Genomic DNA, 23,504 nt, shown 5'->3' with positions numbered 1-23,504 from the left:
ATTTCATTTTATGCCTCTTCATTGGCCTCTCTCTCTCTTTTTTTAAGAATCAATTTTTATTTTATATTTTTAGTAGTTTACTCTGTAAGAGTTTGAATTGTAAGCCCTATTTTTGATTGTCTGACAATCTTTTAAATTTTGCTCTCGTGAGCAAATCTGTATTTTCTCATTCTATTCTACATTATGCTTTAACCTCCCTCTTACATAATCACTTACTTCATCTTTCTTTCCTGTGTTCTCAGAAGTTTTATGGGATCTACATTCCAGGTTACTAATTTTCCCTTTAGCTTTGTCCAAAGTTGTCTCTGATTTGATTTTTAACCTCCCACTGAGTTTTAACTTTTAATTGTTTACAGTCCTAGGCATTCCATTTGATTTCTCTCCAAATCTGTCTGTCCTTTTTATAGTAGTCTATTCTTGCATTTGTGCTTATATGCATTTTATAGTTTGTCTTTTTACTTTTATTTACTGTATAGTCTCACTCAGATTGCTGAGTCCATGTTATGAGAGTGCTAACTAACCCACTTACTGTGCTGTGCACTCTCTCTTGCAGTAGACTGTTCCCTTGGGTGATGTGAAACTTCATATTGTAATCTCATTTCCAGGAGTCGGAGATTTTTGTCATAGACCAATGAACTTAGGTTGTGGAAAGAACTCAAGAAAATGGCTTATTGTTTGCTTCTTTTGGTACCCTTGAAGTTTCACCAATTAGGTTAATTACATATATTTTTGTTTTTTTTATTCCATTAGTACTATATCTTAGATTCCATAGCAGATCTGGGTGTAGGACTGTGGTTTTATTATAGATTTTATTTAAGTGAAGATTTCATTTTGATTTTCTCTGCCTTGAATCTTCCTGTGGCTTCCCTGGGTCAGTGAACAAAAATTTTCTAGTTGTTTTTCACAGTGGGAGCAGCAATTTATGAGATCCAGCTTTATTTACAGCTCTATATTTTAACTCTTGGCCTCAGGCTTTGAAAATTCTGGGTCTCTGCCTCTGTGCCAAAACAAAAACTCTAACTCCCAATCCCCAGGAGCTACATCCATGGCCAATGCTCCTCTGGATTAGTCTGGTATCCTTTCTAGTTTTGAGTCCATACTTTATTTTCAGGATTTGAGGATTTCTCTATCTTTCCTTCAAACTTGACTCGTTCTATCTCTCTCAGACACACACACACACACACACACACACACACACACACACATATATATACTCCATACATGTGTGTATATGCCTTTTAAGTTTTAATATCTTACCCAATATTTCTACAGAATATTGAGTCAGAATTATTTGTATTGAGGGAGGTGTTAAGGAAGAAATGTGCCTGAATACGACTGCTTTGGACACACTACTTGAATAAGCCTTGACAGTAATATCTTCTACATATTTCATACCGTATTGCTCTTAAGTCTCAATTTGCCTTTTAAAATCTACAGCACTACATTATTTAGATTTCTGAATTTGACTGACCTGAATTTCTCCTACCTGGCAATATGTCTACATTTATATCACAATCATTTGTATAAAATTTCAACTACGAATACAATTTCAGGGATATTGTATACTTGGTTCAATGGTAACTAGCTTTGTTTTGGGATAAACATTGCAATGTTAATGAAAGACTATTAATGCATCAAAGACACTCATTCTCCTAAAGTAAATAAACGTTAAATGATAATCCCTAATTGTCAATTGCATTTTTCTGGCTATTTACTACCTCCATTCCATTTCTTACTATAGACCGCATCCATCTTGCAAAGTTGGGTACTTTCACTATTAGAAGGCCTTTGTTTTCCAAAATAAGGACCAAGAGTGGTACTATTTCTTTGTAAGACTTTGGTGCAATGCTATGCAAGAAAGACCCAGCTTACTGGTGAGTAGAAACTGTAACTTTCACTGTAAAATACTATAATTACACAGTGCACCACTATCTATCTCTGTGGTTTTTATCACTGAGGAAATCAATAGTACAGGTCACAATTTTCTGTTGCATGAGAGTAGACCTAGGAGGGCAGATGAAAGAGTTCACTGACTTAGTATGGGATCTTATGATAGTAAATCAGAATTGTAAAAGGAAATAGCTTTTGAACTAACTGGTTTTAATCCAAACACTCAAATGTTGCAGTCTAACAAGAGACTTTTTTTTTAAGATTTATTTTTTTTAAGATTTTTTAATTTATTTATTCATAGAGACACACACAGAAAGAGAGAGAGAGGCAGAGACACAGGCAGAGGGAGAAGCAGGCTCCATGCAGAGAGCCTGATGTGGGACTCGCTCCAGGGTCTCCAGGATCACACCCTAGGCTGCAGGCGGCGCTAAACCGCCACGCCACCAGGGCTGCCCTAACAAGAGACTTAATAAAAAAATAAACAGAAAAAAAAAAAAAACAACAAAACTCTCTGTTGTAGCCTTGTACCCTTTCCCGAATTATAAAGCTACTTCGTGACATCATTACTGGCAAATATCCAATCATAAGAAAAATTCTATTAGTGACATAAGAAACAAACTAGATGCTAAGGGGATGCTATGTCATGGAAGTCTTAATTTGAATATTTCATGTTTGTATTTGACAAATGTCCTAATTTAGTATATGTCATTTTGTGTGACCAATTAAAGGCCCAAAGTTCCATCTTGCAGCATTGTAGTTCTTGTTAAATAGGTTGCTTTGGGAACTTTAAAATATGCACAATAGAAGCAGGAGGTTTTAAATCACCCAAAGTTGAAATACAGTATTGAGAGAGGGAGAAAGGGAGAGAGATGAGGGGCAGGGAGGGGCGGGGGGAGAGAGAGAGAGAGAGAGAGAGAGAGAGAGAGAGAGACTTCAAATATTGCTACCTTTTGACCACATGAATCAATTTGGTCACCACTAAAGGAAGAATATTAAATTATGAAAACATTTAAAAAAGAATAACTTGGTGCATGCTATGTTTTTATTTTAATCCTCAACCCAAACTCATGCCTACAGGAACAAATCCTGTATCTCTGGATTAATGGTTAGGAAAACAGCTATATTCTTTTCATTCTTGCATTTCTAATACAAACTTGGTGAGATACACAGTGACAGTCTGAAAATCGTAACTAGAAGCTGTGCTTTACACTCAGCAGCAGTCAGTTCTCAAAGAATGCAACATACTGTGGACAGAAAAATAAGAAGCTTGTTGGATTTTTCTTCTGTCAGCAACATAATTACTTATTTTTATTTTAAGGAAGGTTTCTTTTTAAAGGTCCTTATGTGTATAGACACTGGAAGGTAAACAGAATTTCATAAATGTGGTGAAAGTAAAATATTTTATTTTTAGGTGACAAATATAAATAATTCTACACAAATATATGTGGTTGCTTGTGTTCTGCAAGCAATTCATAATATGTTATAATAAATGGCAACATCTGGCCACTATTAGTTAAGATCCAAAGATAGCACATTGTTTGATCCATTCATCTGAATAGGTGTGATATCAGAATAATTTTTACTACCTTAATCCGTGGTCACATAAGGTGGTAAATTTTGTATACTTAAGGACTCCTTAATTAAAGGGGTAAAAGTTTACGAGTATGGAAATCAAACTACTATCTCATTAAGAAAAGCTAAGAAAAAAAGTCATGAAAAATGGGGAATATTTAGCCTATACTTCCATTATATTCCTGAGCCAATCTTCTACACCCACTTTTAAAATTTTTGTTTTATTAACATCATTTCCTTTAAACAAACATTAACACAAATCTAGCATTTTCAAAGGCTTGTGGAAGTGCTCCCGTTAAGCATTTGCTATAAATTGGTAAATCTTCTGCAGGACCATTTCCTGTTCCTTATATGTATCTTACATTCATGGACATTGGTTCAGTAATGGCCACAAATTAAGAATAAATAGCCTACTTTTCGAAGTCATATGATTCTACTATGAGTTGAGGGTGCCCTTTTATGCATTCTAATAAAACCAAGTAATGATTCCCTGGTCTGGAAAGAGTGACAGTTTCCCCATGGATATGACTAAATCACTCTGCTTATGAGAAAGCAATACTGCATATGTCATTTGTTAACTGGGCAGTTATTATTCTTTCTGGTTCCTAGGAGATTAGTTCTTTCAATTCTGAGACAGAGCAGTACACTGGCATATTACTACATGTTTAATTGTTGTTCAGAATTCTTTATCTCTAATATTTCCATGAAATTCAAATGGTTAAACCTTAGGCCTCGCACCTATTTTTTGTTTGCCCAAATTGACTTACTCTGCATGCAAAGCCCATCAGTGCAGTTCTTGGATTGCAAGACGAGGCCATCACAGTCCTTGCCTCCATTCTTGGGGGCGGGCGCCGTGCATTCCCTCCTGCGCCAGTGTGTGCACTCGGTCCCACAGGTAGACCACTTGCTCCATGAAGTCCACCTGCCATCCACTGCCACACACACACACATACACACAAAAACCAGCATAAGGTCAGAGGGAGAAACAGCTACTTGATGGGAGAAGGGAGTAGAGATCAAGTATACATAAAACAAAACAGAAAACAGAAGAAAATGCCTCATCAAGGAGTACTGCAGTCATAACCACTGCAGGAAGTGAGTGTGCTCTATGTACATCATCAGGGCTCCATGAACTTTTCTTAGTGGGTGTATGTGACTGTTTCCTTACTGACTAGTGACTGCCAAGGAATCACTCAAAGGGAGACAGAGAAACCAAAGTTGTCCACCAGGAGCTGGTGAGGACCAGGAGGCACATAAAGTAGATCACAATGATGCCCCTTTTTTTTCTGTTAAAAAGGGAAGCTTTTGGATTTTGCATTGAAAATTAGGGGACCTCTTTATGGGTCCAAGATTTCTTTATGCGTTAAGTGTTACGTGGACAGTGCAAGTAAACCTATGTGGTGATATGGAGAAGAGGTTGGTACAATGAGGAAGAAATCTGTCTATCCACTCACTGATGCATGCATGCATGCATGCATCCATCCATCCATATCTATCATTTATCTATATATCTATCCATCCATTCATTCATTCATTCATCTATTCATCCATGTCTTAAATACTTTTTATTTTATTTTTTTACTCAAGCTGCTTGATTCTGTTGAGACCTTCTCCAATGCTTTGTTGAAATGACTGTATTATTTTTCATTGTTATTTGATAATCCTATTCCATTATTTGATTATATATTTTTTTTATTTTTATTTTACAAATAATATTTACGCAGATTCCTAATTTTTTGCTGTGATTCAGTCATTTAGAATTGACTTACTTTCTTCCTAAGTTTTGATGCTGGCTTGTCAGTAATCTCAATGATACTGAACTGATATATGTACAATATATATTAAAAACACACAAGCTAAAAAAATACATTAAATCTCACTAAAGTCATGCTTAAAATGCATCCTTTAAAAATTCTTACATAAATAAGACAAGAATATTAAAAAAGTAGTTAAGTAAAAAAAAATTTCCTGAAATACATGATTAATTATGATTATCTAGAATTCAATATAAAACAATGCCAAACATCATTTATTGAACATCTAATATACATAATATTTTACACTTACATATTCATAGAAATTATATCAATTTTAGTAGTCTACATAGTTGGGAAATCTATATGATTTCATATTCAAATTATTGTGTAAATATATTAGGTATAATATGTATGGAGATATAAACATGCCCATATGAAAAAAATGATGACAGCATTAATATTTCAATCATTTAGAGTTGGCTATTGAAACAACTCCCAGCTATTTGGAGAAAAGACATTTACTTTGACCTAGATCATCCCAACATGCACACACACACACACACACACATAAGTGCACACACACACATGTGTGCACAGACACACACACGTCTATTGCAACTCAAAATGCTCAATGTATTTTTAATTGTGGAAGTCAACACTTCGATAAAATATAGGAGAGTACAGGGTAAAATACTGAACTTCCAAATCTAGGTAAGTGTCAAAATTTATTACATAAAATCTCTCAGTGTGGGATACTGTTTGGATATCTGAAAATGGACACTTGGCAATATAAAATATAGATTGTATTTTTCTCTTCCAGCTCATTCCTACACCCTTCTCTGAGAAAATGTGTATTAGAGGATGAATAAGACAAAACAAAGGCTAAATAAAAGAAAGTAAGGAGGCTGAAATCATAAAAAAATAAAATACAAATGAATGCATAATGAAATTGACAACATAACAGCTACCCCAATAGAATGCACTAAATATATGGATTATTTCAAAAATAATTTTAGCTTAACTTTTTAATATATTATATAGTTAAGCATTTTAGTTGGTTTTAGTTTTAGTTTTGGCAAATATTACCTTCAATTTGCCTAGGGTAAGAGCTAGTGACAATATGAAACAGCACGAAAAGATGCTCAGCAGCAGGAGGATGCAATCTCGCTATAGGTACCACTGCAAATAACTCACAAAAATACGTGTCCAACATGTACAGATAATAAAGGGCTGATTGTATTGTAATTTCAAAATCCATTAGCCCATGTGTCACAAAGCTTTGCCTTCCTTTTAATTCTTTACAAATGTTTTATTTGCCCTCACCCAGAAACTGACACCAAATAACAAATATAAGTCTAAAACATTTTCTAAGTTTTAATTCCAGTAATTTCCATGACTCTCTGAAGATCAAGGGTTGTTATTCCTAAAATGTGTGGCTTTCCATGCTGCCTAAATCTCTTGAATTATAGAATTTATAATCTTGGCTCCAGCAGTTTTGTTGACTAATAGGGATTATGTTTGGAAGTGTTTAATCTCCCGTTTTACTCTATTGTGCATGTTTGGGTAATAAAGTTAAGTACTGTTTGATGGGGGGTAATACTTGACTTCTCAGCAATGTAAGCATTGAATGGTATGATGGATAATAATAATGTTTATCCTACATTCAGGTCAAGAATAAGGCTTTTTTTAAATCCCCTAAAATGTACTCCTAGAATGGGAGGACACATTTGGAACGAGAACACTGTTATTTTTTACCTGGGCATAAGGTGGTACAGGTTATTTTCTGCACACTCTGGCCTTCACAGAAGGCACCACCATTGAGTGGTGCTGGGTTGGTGCAGGTCCTTGTGCGTTTCTGATACCCTCGTCCACAGCGGCTATTACACACAGACCACTCTGTCCAGGTGGACCAGCCACCATTGACTGGAAGGAGGTAAATATAAAATGTGGATTAAATGTGTGTTCATGCACACACAGATGTACAAACCATACACAACACATAAAGAAAAACTCACCTGCTAAATAACCATCAAAAAAATCTAAAATTTCAAAGCCTGAAGAGAGCTAAGGCATCATTTCATTCCAAATATTATTAAAGAGCAGAAGAATCTAAGCATAGAGATAAATAAAATGAATTACCCAGATTTATTCACCTACTCAGAAAAGTAAATAGAACTGTGTTCTATTTCTCTTGGTTAGTGTTCTTTAAAAAATATATATTCCCCTTACCTAGTCAAGCTCCAAAAATTGTTTTTGACAGCTTATCTCAAATAATAAATGTTTACATCATTATGCCAAGACTACCGGTGGATCTGAAGCATGAGAACTGAATGAAATCATGTAGCTTTTTCATAATAGCAGATTACCAATTAGTTTTCTTTAGCACATGTAAACTTCACAACCTTTTAAGGACTTTTAGTCAGTTTCATTAACTAATCCAGTGAACCTGGTTAAAAAATAAGGTCTTAATATTGCTAGATTTTAAACTAATTGAGCAGCTATTTGACTAAATTGGCAAGTTGTTTCTGTGATTGAAATGGACATTCATGCTGTATGTAAAGGCTAGCTATGGTGTTTGATGGAGAGTTCAGTATAGGTATGATCATAAAATCTACATTCTAACACCATGTTCACTATTTACCTCTGGACATCTCCCTCTAGAAAATACTCTGATATATTTTGAGTTTAGATTAAATTATTGTTAATGAAGCACTTTCTAACAAAAAATTATTTGCTGGTAGTTAAAACCTGACACAACTAAAATAAGTGTCTGTCTTTTGATCATAAATGGGAGTGCTAGACATTCAGGCAGCACCTTATAGGTGAAGTGTTTATATGGTGTACTTCATACAGCTGACATCTCCTCTTCTAGAAACTGATGCAATGGGAAATCATCGTTAATGTGTTATACATATAGACACAGACAAGACATTGCAGAGTTATTTTCTGTAAAAAGATATACAATTGTAAACAACTGTAATATTCAACAATAGGAAAATGGTAAAGTAAATGCATGTTCATGTGATTGACATGTAGGCAGCCAAAAAAATGGTGCTACAGAAGTCTATTTTTTATTTTTAAAAAAATTTTTAAAGATTTTATTTATTTATTTATGAGACACACACACACACAGAGAGAGAGAGAGAGAGAGAGAGAGAGAGAGAGAGAGAGGCAGAGACACAGGCAGAGGGAGAAGCAGGCTTCATGCAGGGACTCAATCCCGGAACTCTAGGATCAGGCCCTGGGCCGAAGGCAGGCACCAACCACTGAGCCACCCAGGGATTTCCCTACAGAAGTCTATTTAATAATATATGAGTATTTCAACATTACATTTTAAGTAAAAAATATATTTATACCCCTTATTTTAAAATTTTATCTGTGCATAGAAAATGCCAGTCTTATGCATATCAATCTTTTTGAAAGCTATTTCTGGATGACAAGATGACAGGATTATGGACATCTTCTTCTTTGACCTTTTCTGTGTTTCCAAAATTTTCTATACCAGATACATTTTTGCAATCTAAAAACGATACTAACAAAAATAAATATACACAACAGACTTAAAAATGAAACATTCATTAGATGTATATGTTTTGCTGTGGACTTCTGCTGAGCCTCATTTGTGAGTCTTGGACATCTTACTTTATGGGGCCATGAAAAGGACAGCTGGTTGATAGGTTGAGTTTCAGTTAGTGTTCCAAAAAGCAACTTAACCTGCTCAGCTTTACAAAACCAAATGTCACACACACACACACACACACAAAAAACACCCAAATGTCATGGAATTGTCAGTATAAACTGCTTACTACTAGCACACTGACAAGCCAATATTTGGGATTACAGTACACGTGTACTGCTCTGGTAGATTTTAACAAGAAATGAATAAACATAAACTTCTAAAGAAAAAAAAAAAGGAATGTGAAAGTCCTAGACTTACTTTCTCATTCGACAGAGGAGACACGGGATCCTAGCATCCAGTCAAGTGACCAAATGAAGGTCAGTTGGTGGTAGAACCAGTCCTAGAGCACAAGACTCCTGTCCACTAGTCCAATGCTGTTTTTTGAACTCAAAATGCTTAAGTTCCTTGTGTTTGATTCTTTTGAAAAACAATGTTCAGCTTCTATTTATAGATATTGAAAGCATTCTATCCATTAGGAAAAGAGATTTGCATGTATATTAAAAACCTATAGAATACACACACAAAGAGGCTGTCATTAGTTACCTATGATTCCTATGGGTTGTGATGTGCTGTTTCTTTTCTGCACTTCAAATGCTGTTAATCAAGTCCTTCAGCCAGTTTAGAAGACAAAAAGGGGGATCATTTCATTGTGGCTGAAGAGAGGCAACTGCTTACAATTTAATAGAGCCATTATCCTGATGAGGAAATTAAGCCTCAGAGTATTCAGAGGATTAAAATATAGTATGTATCTGTCTTGTAATGAAAATGAGAGATTTAAAGCGTCACAATATTCAGCCTTTGGAACATCTTGGCGGCTCCTGTTTCTCATAACTCCTTAGGGCATGAGGATGTCTATCCGACGAACAACACCATCTGCAGTAAGTCCCACGAGCCAGATACTTGCCCGTGGCTGCCCCTCCTTCACAGAGTCGTCCCAAGGCCCCAAGGCCCCAAGGCCCCTGGAACGTCCTTTAACACTAACACAGCTTCCTTAAGTTCTAAGTGGGTGGTGACACGGGCATATCATTTAAGGGGTGGCAGACCTTCAAAATACTTCCCAGGGTTGTTGGGTTACCTCTGACATGATAAGTCATCAAGAATATGAGGACCTCCTGAATGTCCACCACTGTGAGAAATACATCCACAGAGTGGTCTCAGTCGGTAACGGAGCTTACCGCACCGCCTGGGAAATGAAACTACCTGTAGAAGGAATGGAAGACACCTGAGCACGAGAGCGTGCAGAGCAATAAAAGCATCGCGCGCTACTGCCAATGTGAGTGTGGAATTGCTGAGTATTTCTGGAGAAAGGCTAGGCCCAGTCGGAGATGAGCTGGGCTATAGGCTATAGGCCAGAGAGAGGAAGGGAAGCTTCCAGAAGAAATCATTCTGTTGGACCTTGCCACACGGTTAGGATGAGGACCACGGCGATAGCAGGGCTTGCAGTCACTCGAAGTACCCCTGATGGAGCGTGTGAAGCAAATTCTAGGAAGTCAGCGTTGCTCTGATGTGTTCGGGGAACAGGTCAGCTCCAGTTTACCTGAGTGAGCCAGGCCCCACCGAAGTAGGAGCAGGCTACCTGGCATCACCTTCATCCACCGCTCTGCATGGGTGGTCCAGGGTACGCAGAGGAGAGGAGGGCTTGGAGAGGCAGAACGTCAGGCCGATTTCCTTCATCTTCCCCTAAGAGGACTGACCAAGGGCTAGGAACATTCAAGTCTCGTCTTTCTATGAGTATCAGGGAGGCAGGTAAACCTCCCTGTCGAAGCCGGAAGTTGGGAGAGAGGGGCAATGGGGACCAAAAAGGGGCCTCTCCTGGCTATTTTAAATTAAAAGGAGAAACAGTGATTTGACATGAACTAGATCGAGACCGGGACAGCTCACTCACCGTAGACTATGACGGTTGCAGTCGTGCTTTTCCTCTTGGCAACGATGTTTTTGGCAACACAGGTATAGTTTGCGGTATCTGAGAGGCGGGCCTGCTTTATGATGAGGTTATGATCAATAGTGATATAAAAATTCCGATCTTCAACAGGATCAATTATGTCTTCATTTTTCAACCATTCCACCTAGAGATGCACAAGAGAAATGGATAAATCCCCAGTGTGGGGCCCTCCAAGGCTGTCTGTCCTAACTTGGGTTTCGTGATTTGTATAACACCGTTTCACGCTCTGAACTTCGGCAAACCTGGAGGAAGTAACTTCCTGAGGTCATGGTAAGTATCACTCACCTGCCAACCATGCTGATTCCTGTCTGTGCTCCGTTATTCTCAAGTGTCAACGAACCAGTTGGGAAATACAGTGCTCAAATTGTTTTCACTTCGCCCTGCGGGCAGGAACGGGAACGCGCGCTGCCAAGTTCAGAACCCAATCAAAAATAATAGGCTAAGCATTTCAAACGGAACTTGAGCCTTTTGCTGTTGGATTTGTTTACTCTTGGCAACTTACTGCTTTTCACAAAAGAATGTAAGGACTATTAAAAAAGCTCAAAAGGCATCTTAGACATCATGTAGCTCTAATAAAGCAACCTTTGGATGATTTATGTGTAACCTTGCTGAAACATATGGATTAAATTTCCCCCAAAATGCACTTATGTTAAAATGTAGCAAACACATATTTGGAGATGCATTTAAGCCAAAATACTTGAAGGAAAAAAGGTTCTCTACCAACGTTCAATATAATCCAAATAGCATATACATCATATTCAAAGCTCTCTTTCTGTGTATCACTAGCATCAAATCTTTGACTCATGGTTTGCTTCTGAGGAACCTGAGCTAATACGTGACTGTTCAAAACTACTGAACCATTTTTTCCATGCAAATAACATCAATTTAGCAGCAGCAATGTTATCCTAAGAGATTGAAAGGAGGGAGATTTATCTGTATAAACTGTCTTTATGGATGGTAAACTATTTCTTATTCTATAAATTGCTGCTGCTTCTTTTTTTCCTAGGCACTGGTTTTCCCATAAAGCAAAACAACATTGATATTTGCCTCACTTAAACTTTTCTTTTGCAGTGATGGGATAATGGATACAAGTAATCTTTAGCAGTAGAGAGTCAATAGTGTTGCCATTTTCAAAATCTTAAGGAGTTTCTCAGGCACCACAAGAGGGCTGGAAATTAATCTCTAAATCTTGTCAGAGGGTTTGACGTTGTACTGCTCTAAATTACATCCAACATAGGGACTCTAAAATAATGCTCCTCTAATCCTTAGAAGAGAGGCCAGAATTTAAAGGGACAAACAAAAACCAACAACAATCCTGAAATAAACGTATGAGGATGTAGATAAGAGCAAGTATTTGTAGTGATATAAATTTTGAAATGGCAAAACATTCCTGGTATTTAGACTATGGTAGTGAGAAACAGAATGGAATCTACCTAAGACAGTGCAGTTTTAAACATGCATTTTGTTTCCAAATACAGACAACACATTCAGTCAGGGCCATGCTGGGATATATCTGATCAGATTGTCATAATCTATTGACCTAGATTTTCTTAAAACTTGGCCATATGTGTATGGTAGTATGATCTCACTAGAAGGGCAAGAGGGAAGGTAGCAAAATTGATACTGCTACAAACTATATTAATAATCATTAATTATCTTCAATGATAATTGAAAGCAGACATTAATTTTCAAAAATATTTTATTTATTTATTCATGAGAGACATAAGAGAAAGAGAGGCAGAGACATAGGCAGAGAGAGAAGCAGGCTCCCTGTGAGGAACCTGGTGTGGGACTCAATCCCAGGACCCTGGGATCACACCCTGAGACTAAGGCAGATGCTCAGCCACTGAGCCACCCAAGGGTCCCCAGACATCAATTTTTAAATCTAATATTTACCTGGGCATATCTATGCCATTCTAAAGAAAGCTTTCCACTTATAGCAAGAACTGTTGGGCTCCCCCGAGTTGGTCTTGGATTTACTGTGTGTGTGTGTGTGTGTGTGTGTGTGTGTATGTGCGCACGCATGTGCGTGCTCTTATTGCTGTTCTTTCAAGGACCCATAATTGCTACTCTTTCTTTGAAATATGGGTCTCAGACTCCTGGAGTTTACCCAGAAATCCCTACAGGTTCACAGCTCCCCTGCCGCACAACCTCCTGCTTAGCCATTGCCTCATGAGTGTGGAAATATGCTTTGTGTCCGGTTGGGACCAGAATCTGAGCTGCTCCTCTCCAGAGTTTTGCTGCAGGATTAGGTTAAAGCTATCTCCTTGAGGTGTAACCTAAATGTACACACCTACTGGGCTTCTCATTTTCTGTCCAGCATGCTCCACTCACCTATGAGGTTCTCTCCCCTATGAATGCTTCCATAAAACAAAACAAAGCAAAGCAAAACAAAACAAAACCTATTGCTTTCAAATCTTGGCCTCATGGTTTGCTTCTGGAGAATCTGGCCTAATTCATGACTGTTGAAAACTATAGTTTCTTCTATTGAAATCACATTGGTTAACAACAGTGATGTTAACCTGATCAGAAGTGACATAAAGACATCCCAAGGGATATTGCAAACCACTTGTTTATTTGGAAGTCTATTACATGGAAAAAAAGAGCAATCTGCATGACTGGCAAGACCTAAAAAGACCTACATGATTATTGGGTAAACCATCTTTACTTTCAAATACGTCACTCCACATTTTTCACAAGTCTCTTGCCAGCACTGGAGCAGTGACTATGACCTGGGTTTTGAGGGCCTCTGAAGAACCCAGAAGTACTGAGGAGGCCCCCAGGGTCCTATGGGGGGCACTGCCCTCCTCCCCAACTCTGACTTTAACCAGAGAAGCTCTGCTTTGACCTGTTTTCCATTCTGGGCTCACCTGCAATGCCTTTATTTAAAGAAACAGAGGGTTCGCTACCACTAGAAATAGCTCTGGATTGAAGAGATGAGCCATGGGCTCCTCCGCCTTCTGATAACTCCCTTACCACTGTCTCCTCCGTGCCAGTACTCCCAGCTGCCACAACGTCCTGCTTGGAGACCACATCTCTGCAAGAAGCTCAGGTCATCATCACTCACCTCCTGCACTAGAATCCTCATACTGCTCTGTGCACCCCCATCTCCCACCCTGTGAGTCTCGACACCCTTCCAAGCTGTTTTGAAATGCAGCAGCAAAATACTCCAAAATTTCAAACTCTTTTTAAATTGTTTTCTTCATTTTTTTTTCTTTAACTTAAACCCAGCTCTTCATGATGCTACTGTGTTTTTTTCTGGAGTTCTCTCCAGAGACCAGTGGTGGATGTCTGATTTCCCAAATTCAACATACACTGAGACTGGGGTTTGGTAAGTGTCCTCCTTGTTCTGCTTTGCCTATTCTAGACCCTTCCCTCCAAACCGCTTTGTCTTGAATCTCATGCCTTCAGATTATGTCACCCACTTCCTATATTTTTTGTAGTCATCTACAGACTTCTGGACTCACAGTCATTTTATCCAGCACATTTTCTGTCATAATTTCTAATGATTTTAATAACCACAAACATGACACTTTCAACATTTTGGCCTCTCAGTTACACGACACTCCTTCCTGCCATGAACTTGGTCTGTAAGATACTCACACTTAAAGGCCAAAGACTTTCAATCCTGACCTCACTGTAGAATTATTTGGACAATCATAATATATCAATTCTACATCGAATCCAGAGAAATTAAATCTAACCCAGAGAAACACTGATCCACTGGTCAACACTGGTCTAGCACCTGTATTTTTTAAACTCCTCAAGGGATTGAGAAGTACCACTCTAGATGATTGTCTTTCAAATGAGATCCCTGGACAAGAGGCATCTATGTCACCTGGGAGCTTGAAAGAAATGCAGAATCTCGGGTCTCCCCATCTAGACTTACTGGATCAAAATGTGCATCTGAACCAGGGATGTATATGCATGATCAAGTTGGAGAACCACCTGTCTAACTCTTGTCCTTAGCAGTCATTGCAACCCCTCTGAAACTCCATTTCAGTGTTCATCTCTTTCTACTCTTCCCCATCTTTCTGGCTTACTCCCTCTAGGACCCCTACTTAGACAACTTTTCACTAGGACCTACATATTTATTATGCTTCCCAATCTCCTCTCTTACCCCTCTCACATTCCCTCTTCTCTTTTTACCACTTTTCAGTTGCCATGTCCAACTTCTCAACTTACAGCCTCAGCTCCCCCTTCTCTCTCCTTCCTTAAAGCACTCACTTGGCCACTCTTCCTCGACACCACCTTCAGAGACTTGCAGGCGAGCGTGGCTGTGCCCAGCCATGTTGAGTAGGCTTATCTTAAACTCATGATAACAGAACGCAAATGGGCCCTGAATGCTGCCAAAAAATTGTACTATATTTTCATCATCTGTTCACGGTCCCATCCTCCTAGACAGCTATTTCACACCTTCTCCACTCTCCTTAAACACTACCTCCCTCTCTATCCTCACTTTCAGCGGATGACCACGACTCCTACTTCACTGAAAAAAGTGACAATCACGAGACATTTTCCACAACTCCCACTACCCACCTCCCCATCCGTATTCCACATCCTCTGTCTGGTTGCTGGGTCAGCTCTTCATGCTCCCACCTGTCACCTCTCATTTGTATTCTCCATCCCATTCCCTCGTGCCTGGTCAAGGGCGAGCCCCAGCAAGTCTCCTCTCTGTCTCTTAAATCATTCATATTCTCTCCACACGAATCATTTCCATCAGCATATAGACACAGAAGTGCTTTTCAAACTTAAAGCCCTCGCCACTCATTTCTGCCTATAATCACCTCCACATTTCTTTGCTCACCTTTCAAAATGCCTTGGGATACTTGTTTATTTTCACTCTCTCCATTTCTTGTCTTCTTCATCTCTCCTGAATCTATTCTAATGCACGTTCACCTCCACCCTTTGACCCACCCGTACTCTCTTTTCAAAGTCACCAATCAGTTTCACTTTGTTAGATGTACTGGTGAGGTGTTAATACTTAACTCATATGACTCAGCAGCAGGTTCCACCAGCTGGTTTCTCCCTCCTCCTCACTTGCTTTCTTGGTCAGGGCATTTGCTTTTGTCTTATTTCACTCCATCCCCCACAACTTCCTGGAGCAAAAGTCTGTTCCCCTCTGGAGGCTCTGTCCCTGCACCTTTTCTTTCTTTTTCTTTTCTATTTTCTATCTATAGTCACTTCTGTGGTGAGCTCATCCAGCCTCAAGCAGAGGTCTTCTACACTGAATTTATCTCCAGTCTAGACCCCGCCCCTGAACTCCAGACTCATATATCCAACTGCCTTCTTTTGACACCACTGGAGTGTCTTAGAAGGACCTCTTGAACTGCACCTCCCAGAGCCTTGCCCATCTTAGTTAATGCCAACTCTATCCTTCCATTTCTTTAGACAGAAACCTCCGACTTGGCTTTGACTCCTCTCTACCCCTCTCTTTGGGCAGTGGAAATCAGAGCAGCATATTGGGATCTGACCACTTCTTGTCCTCTCACTACCCCCTTTTCCGGTTCAAGCCACCATAATTTCCCTCTCAGATTATTGCAGCAACTTCCTGTCTTATCTTTGCTTTTCCCCTTGGCCATCAACAGTCTATTCTCAACACAATAGAATGATCCTTAAATTCTAAGTTAGATCATGGTGCACCTCATCTCTGACCCTCCAGTGGCTCCCTATCTTGCTTTGTGTCAAAACCAAAGTCCTTACAAGGACTCACAAGGCCCAGCATCACCAGGATTCCTGACCTCTCTGAGATCACCTTGTTTACTTTTTCTCTTCTCTCATCTCTTTAGCATGCTAGTCCCTCTGGTGGTCCCAATCAGTGGTGCCCTTGCTTTTGAGGATTATGAGTATGCTGGTGAATTTGCCCTTCCCTAAATATCTGCATAATTTTCTCTTTCCCTTCTTAAAGTCTTAAGATGTCACCTTCTTAGTGAGTCATTTCCTGATTTACCTTTTAACATTGTAACATCTCTCTCTGCCTATACTCCCAATATCTCACCCTCTTTTCTTTATTTTCAGCATGGCACTTATCATCATCCCATATAGATTATATTTTACTTAGTAGTTGTCTCCTCCACCAGAATTTAAGCTCCACAAATTTTGATCTATGTTTTGATCAATGTTACATTCCTATGGCCTTATGCTGGCATATAATAGGTGCTTAATTAGTATTTACTGAATGTATGAACAAAAACAAGACATGTAGTGAGATCAAGCTTGTTATTTACATTTTTAGACCTCTATAAAGTTGGTGCTTTAACTGGAAAAATTAATATTAAATATATTAAGCGAGAGCCATTTTAAACTTCCCTTCTCACTAAGTTCTACTGGAGATTAAGTACACAAATCTCTACTGCCTGAAGTGAAATCCTATGAGTTGGCCTGGCCTCCAAATGGACTCACTGGAGAAATCGTAAGGTAGCTACCTGTAGAATTATACGAGGAGACCCCCAATGTCTCATTATCATTTATAAATCTGAAGTGCCATGTGGCCAGCATGTTTCAACTAAAGCATCTTTGAAAGTGGCATACCCATCTAACCCACATTATACCTGTATGTCTGTTGGAGAGGTAAGAGGTGTTTGAGTAATAATTGCAGACCTTCATCTGGTAAACACAGAACCTAGGTGATCATGGTAAATCTGGGCTGAAAATATAGCTTCCCAAGAACTTTAATTTTTAATAAACAAAGAGGCAGGCACCTTGTTTTTTTCAATTCCATCCTACAAACACTGAGTACCTACATGCGAGGCATGGTGTCAAGTTCTGGGGGAGAAAGGGGCAAACCAGGTAAGTGCTTGTAATGTGTGAGAATAATTCTGTTTATCATGTAAGAGTTTGTCTAAATCAGCAAAGGAAATCAATATAAATCTTTGTAAATATATCTTTTTATTTAAAAAATACAGCCTTTTCATGCAGTGTCTCCGGAAACCAAGAGCAGCAGATAGAGTGACATTCTTCCATTTGAAGTAATTTCACAGTGAATCTCCTTACATAAACTGTATGTGAAATCCCAAGAAACAACAGAATCTTTTGTTGTGTTAGAATTTTATTGAATTGAGTAGTAATTAATTATACTGCTGCAATGCTCCTTATTTGTAAGGAACCCTGGTTAATCAGGAGTAAGTACTTTGGTCTGGCCTCTGAATTCTGTTCCATTTTGCTCATTTCAATGCTTCTTGCTGATTTCACCCTGAGATGTGGCTTCCTCCTATCCCTCCCGTTTAGCAAACCATCTGATTTATACATGGGAGAAGACTTTCTGAGTTAAAAGTTATTTTTAGCTATGTATAAAACATTCAAGAAGAGAAAAATAGGTTGTAGTTCAGAAAACAATAAAAGGCTTTGCCCATAAAGCATAACTTGTTGTCAGGGCTGCAGTGAGACAAAGTAGTGTTTCTGTCCTTGTGACTCAGTAACTGCAGTCTTTTCAATAATTTGGGGCACATTTGAAATAATTGACTCAAGTGTTTACAAAGAAATAGGAATTTATTAACAGGCAATGAAAATAGTTACAGGGCAATATTAGGATGCCCAATCTGCATATTCTGTTGTCAAGTCTGCTGTTGATTAATTCCACCATGTGCAACCGAAAATCTTACTTTAAGAAGCTGGTTCCCAAAGTGCCAGCTGAGAGGACTGCTCTCCCATCAGTCTGCCTGGGTTCAATTCGAACTCTGTTACCTCTGTATCTCTTTGGGGTAAGTTCCTTATTCTCCCTGCCTCATGGTTCTCATTTATAAAATGAGGTTAATCCTCAAATGCATGCCATAAGGTTTGTAAAGATCAAATGAGTTAATACACAAATCACATACAGTGCTGGACATACAGTAAACATTCTTAAATTATTAATATTAACTAAGGATATACTTAAAGGAGATAGGACAAAACACAACATACTCTAAAAAACAGCAGAGAAAGGGTGTTAACTTAAAAACAAAAGGAAGGATCCCTGGGTGGCTCAGCGGTTTGGCACCTGCCTTCAGCCCAGGGCGTGATCGTAGGGACCTGGGATCTTGTCCCACATCGGGCTCCCTGCATGGAGCCTGCTTCTCCCTCTGCCTGTGTCTCTGCCTCTCTGTGTGTGTGTGTGTCTCTCATGAATAAATAAAATCTTAAAATACAAAACAAAACAAAAAGGAAAGTATCTTGATATCTGAATTTCTTTCATTTTCTCTGACATTTTTTATTGAGAAAAAGTCAACTCACCATTACATTACAACTCTTCAGATTGTACCAGAAATATATAAATGATTAAGTATTAAATTGGCCAAGCTAGTTTGTATGCTAAACCTAAATACAAATTTCCACTTAAACTTTGTGAATCCATAAGTCTAGAGATGTCATTAACATGCATGTGCTTTAGAGAAAGTATCACATGGTATTTTAATTAGTGTGTATAAATATTATTTTCTAATTCTACTAAGTTATAAGCAAATAATCACACTAGATCAATTTTTAAAAGTATAAGTAGAATAGATTTTTAATAAAAGAAATTTTAGCAAGATTGAGAAATAGTCATTACTGTACTTAATAATAAGGCATAAATAAGAGGCAATTTATATATTACTGTTACTATTACTTTTACCTAGAGCCAGACCATCCACAGTATTATACTTTTGATTTTACCTGAGTTTCCCAGCTGTGTTTTCTTCCTACTTCAAGTTAGTCATCAGCACTTGTTCTTTTTACTTTTAACATTCAAAATGTCTGTCATGTGTTTTTAAGTCATAATTACAGCTCAATATAGCACATTATGTACAGAAGAAAGAAAAGGAATAGCTTAACAGGGGCTTCATGAAATTGGCTTTAATTTCACTCTGAGATGAGAAGTAGCCATTTGGTGAGGTTACGTGTTTTTTTTTTTTGTTTTTTTTTTTTGTTTTTTTTTGTTAAACATTATTATTCTTTTCTAAAAAAATATTTTATTTATTTATTTTAGAGAGTGTGTGCACAAGTGGGGAGAAGGGCATATAGAAAGGGAGAAAATCTCAAGCAGACTCTCCAATGAGTGCAGAGCCCCATGCAGGGCTCGATCCCACCACCTCAAGATCACTGTAGAGTTGGATGCCTAACTGACTGAGCCACCCAGGTGCCCCTAAATATTAATATTGCAAAAAATAAAACAGATTCTTAAAGAGTCTAAGGAATAAATGATTCTTCAAGCACACACTTATTTTCCATTAACAACTTGACCCCTCACAACATGAAAATAATTTTACATTCATCACTTGATGAAATATATTTTTTTGGACACACTCTTATTTCTTTCTCAGTATCCTGTTATGTCCAATCTATCCTCAGTCTCTCCCTCTTCTTTTCAGTAATGAATCATTTCTGATTTTTACTATCTGGATCTACATAGCCTCCAAATTTGTGTATGCACTTAGAAATTCCAAGCTACTTATTTGTGTGTGTGTGGGGGGGGAGGTAGAGGAGTGATAAATAGATAAAATAGTCATCTTTGTTCTTATAATGAAATCATTCTCTACCCTACCTCCACCTCCAGACAATGGCATCCATGTCATTGGATTTAGCACATTTAGCTGGATCCCCAAGACAGGGAACTTCCTTCTAGCACCTCTGCTCTCATTATGATTCTAAGTTTAGGAGTGACTTATCCTGAGTTCTCTTCTCTGCTTCTCTTTTTCTTCACACAGAGAAAATTCTGGGGCAGCTGGACCAGTCGAATAGGAAAGGAAAGGTAGATACCATGGCGCATGCTGTGGCTATGGGACAACTGCCATCCTCTTAGGGTGGCGGATGTGTTCCGGAGGGGGAGGAGGGGCCCTGTGGTCCCTAATGTGAATCATAACCTCATTTAAGAAAGAGTTCAAAAGTAGAACGTTTTCCCTGCCCTTGAAATTGGGAGGACAGGGAAGGGGATGAGAAGGATGAAATGCGTTGGTGAGGAGTGAAAAAAAAAAAGAAAGCAATGAGCTTGTATGGAGTGTTTCAGGTGCCAAGCCAGGTTCTTTAGATACATAATCTTTATTTCTCACAGTTGCTCTGTGGGGGAGGTATATATAGACTCATTTTTTCCAGATAAGGAGAATTAAGTTCAGAGAGAGGAACCAGTGCACCCTTATAAAGCTCATGAAGGAGTGTAGATCTGGATGCTGGACTGCCTGAGCCTGGGGCTCTTGTTCACCCACTAAGCAAGAACTGTGAGGAAGTAACCACAAAACTACAGACAGGAGCATCCACAGAGTGGTCTCCAGATCATGTGCTGGTAGCTAAGAGAAGCTGGGATAACAGAAGCAGGTTAGGTACTCTGGGACATGGATCCGTGTTGGCCTCTAACCTCCAGCCAGAGCTCTGTAGGGAAGCAGTGTGATCATAGGAAAGAGCCATCAGCCCCAACCTCTGTTATCACCACCACCCTGCTCACTCTTACAGGACCAACACAGGTTCACTTTCAGAGCCAGCATGATGACTGGGTATACTTTGATTTCAGGGGCATCAGGAAAGAATCCTTGCTTTTGAAAGATGCACCCCAAATTTTTGGCAGTGACTTGAAATATCTTTAGGAGGGATGGGTTTTTAATCCCACCCTTACAGGATTTTCTTTGCATGCAAGTGACCTGAGAAATAACATCCTGATCTGTTTAGATCACTTTTATAAAGTATTATAAAACTGGACATAGAAATGACTAAGGGAAAACCCCTTTCAGTTTAGATAAAAAAGATTTTGAAGGCACGTGGATTTCAAACTGGAATTCAAGTAACCAGCAATATGCAAAATTTTTAAGGGGTACACAAACAAAAACATATTTAAGGGAATCTGTATTTATATCTTTAACTTCTATATGCACTTCACCCTAAAGCTAATTGCCTTGAAAACTTGCCCTCTACTTTTCAAAATGAAGGCATCTATTGCATCCCGGTCTTACCAAGATATATTGTATGAGGGTGTAAAAGCTTCCAGCATGGCACAAGGCAGGTGTGAACTAACTGGGAAGATTAGTGTGGTATTTGAAAGAGTAAGGGACTATAATGACAGGGTGACAAACTCTTTTGCAAATCTGGTCATTTCACTCTGGATGTTCATCAAAATTGAAGGAAGGCTTAATATGCCACTAATGGGTCACTTACCATAATATATAATAATAGAACACTGTCTGATTTAGTGTCTCTACTAGTTTAAAAGACTTTCATAAATTAAAAATTTAACAAATGAAAGCAACATCTAGTGAAAAATGAAAATACCTAAAATATTTTTAATATGCATATTTTTTTACCTAACAGCATTCCATCAAATTCTATCCTAAAAAAAACCTTCTATGTGCACATATCCATATGCTATGACTCACCTATGTTAAATCTAACCGAACACTCTAGTTTGTTATTTTCTTTAGGCAACGTGCTCCGTGGCAAGGAGGCTGAGCAACGTGAGATAGTTCTGTAAAGAGCAATCTTCATATTGTGAGACCTTGTTCAACATTCAATCGAGAAAAGACAAACACAAATAAGGTCATCTTATGCTAGTGAAAAATGTCAGGAAATGGGAAATAGAGCAAGTTTCTGCAGGAGGCATTTGCCCTCCTTGCAAAACCATTCCCACCTCCACCTTGCAGAATCTTGCACTCAGAAGCTGCACTCACTGCTCATTTTTTCCACCTCTTTGACTTTTTGAGGCCCCAGGTCATCAACATATTACTTGATATTTCGGGGATCTTCCTTAATCTAAGCAAGTGACATATGTCTTTTCATTGTTGTTTGTTTTTTAACAGACCAAATAAGGCCAAACAATATAAACTCCTCTCAAAGCTCTTCCTTTCTGGGGCACCTGGGTGGCTCAGTCAGGTAAGTGTCTGCCTTCGGCTCAGATCATGATCCTAGGGTCCTGAGATGGAGCCCTGCATCAGACTCCTGGCTTGGCAGAGTCGGCTTCTCCTTCTGCCTCTCCCCCTTCTCATGCTTTCTCTCATTCTTTCTCAAATAATGAATAAAATCTTTAAAAAAAGCTGTTCCGGGATCCCTGGGTGGCGCAGCGGTTTGGCGCCTGCCTTTGGCCCGGGGCGCGATCCTGGAGACCGGGATCGAATCCCACGTCGGGCTCCCGGTGCATGGAGCCTGCTTCTCCCTCTGCCTATGTCTCTGCTTCTCTCTCTCTCACTGTATGCCTATCATAAATAAATAAAATTAAAAAAAAAAATAAATAAAAAAAGCTGTTCCTTCTTCTGAGTGTCAGATCATCCACAAATATGCACATGTCTCCTACCCACCCTAAAAATCAGCCGACAAGGAAATAGCCTGTGACAGCCCTGCTCTTCTCAGCCATGCTTCCACCCTCTCTCTCCCTGGGTGGCTAAACTGTCCTCATCTATTCATCTGCTCACTGATCCTTCAATCTAGTGCTGTCTGGATTCACCTTCCCCACTCAAACTGCACCTTCAAGAGGTGACCAGTGGCCCCCCTTCACTGCCCCATCCAACAATCCAAGAGCATCGTCTTTCTCTCTGGCACTCTCAGGCCACGTAAGTAACTGTTCTTTCTCAAACCTCTTTCCCTGGTTTCTTTGTTTCATCCACCATAGTTCACATAGTCCTCCACAGAGCTCTCTCTTTCATTTTCTGTCCTTTTCATTTTATAGCAGTGGTTCTCAACTTTGTGCAGCAGAGTCACCCAGGGAGGTGTTAAGACCTGCTCCTGCCTGAGCACC

General features: G+C 38.9%; 1 protein-coding gene across 3 annotated transcripts in view; it reads right to left on the bottom strand.

Moving 5' to 3' along the window:
* UNC5C (unc-5 netrin receptor C) overlaps positions 1-23,504 on the bottom strand; it is a 353,473-nt gene that overhangs the window by 62,630 nt on the left and 267,339 nt on the right. For 2 of the 3 annotated variants that reach the window (XM_026015628.2, XM_026015627.2), the window contains exons 5-7: positions 10,784-10,964; positions 6,975-7,142; positions 4,230-4,394 (exon numbers count right to left, since the gene is read on the bottom strand). In XM_026015628.2, the coding sequence (XP_025871413.1) occupies positions 4,230-4,394; positions 6,975-7,142; positions 10,784-10,964 (514 nt within the window). The remainder of the gene's footprint in view (positions 1-4,229; positions 4,395-6,974; positions 7,143-10,783; positions 10,965-23,504) is intronic. The other variant, XM_072755605.1, reaches the window with a different exon arrangement.

The sequence above is a fragment of the Vulpes vulpes genome, chromosome 4 (genome assembly GCF_048418805.1).
Source record: "Vulpes vulpes isolate BD-2025 chromosome 4, VulVul3, whole genome shotgun sequence".
Taxonomy (NCBI): domain Eukaryota; kingdom Metazoa; phylum Chordata; class Mammalia; order Carnivora; family Canidae; genus Vulpes; species Vulpes vulpes.
This window is presented reverse-complemented; position numbering and strand designations above follow the sequence as displayed.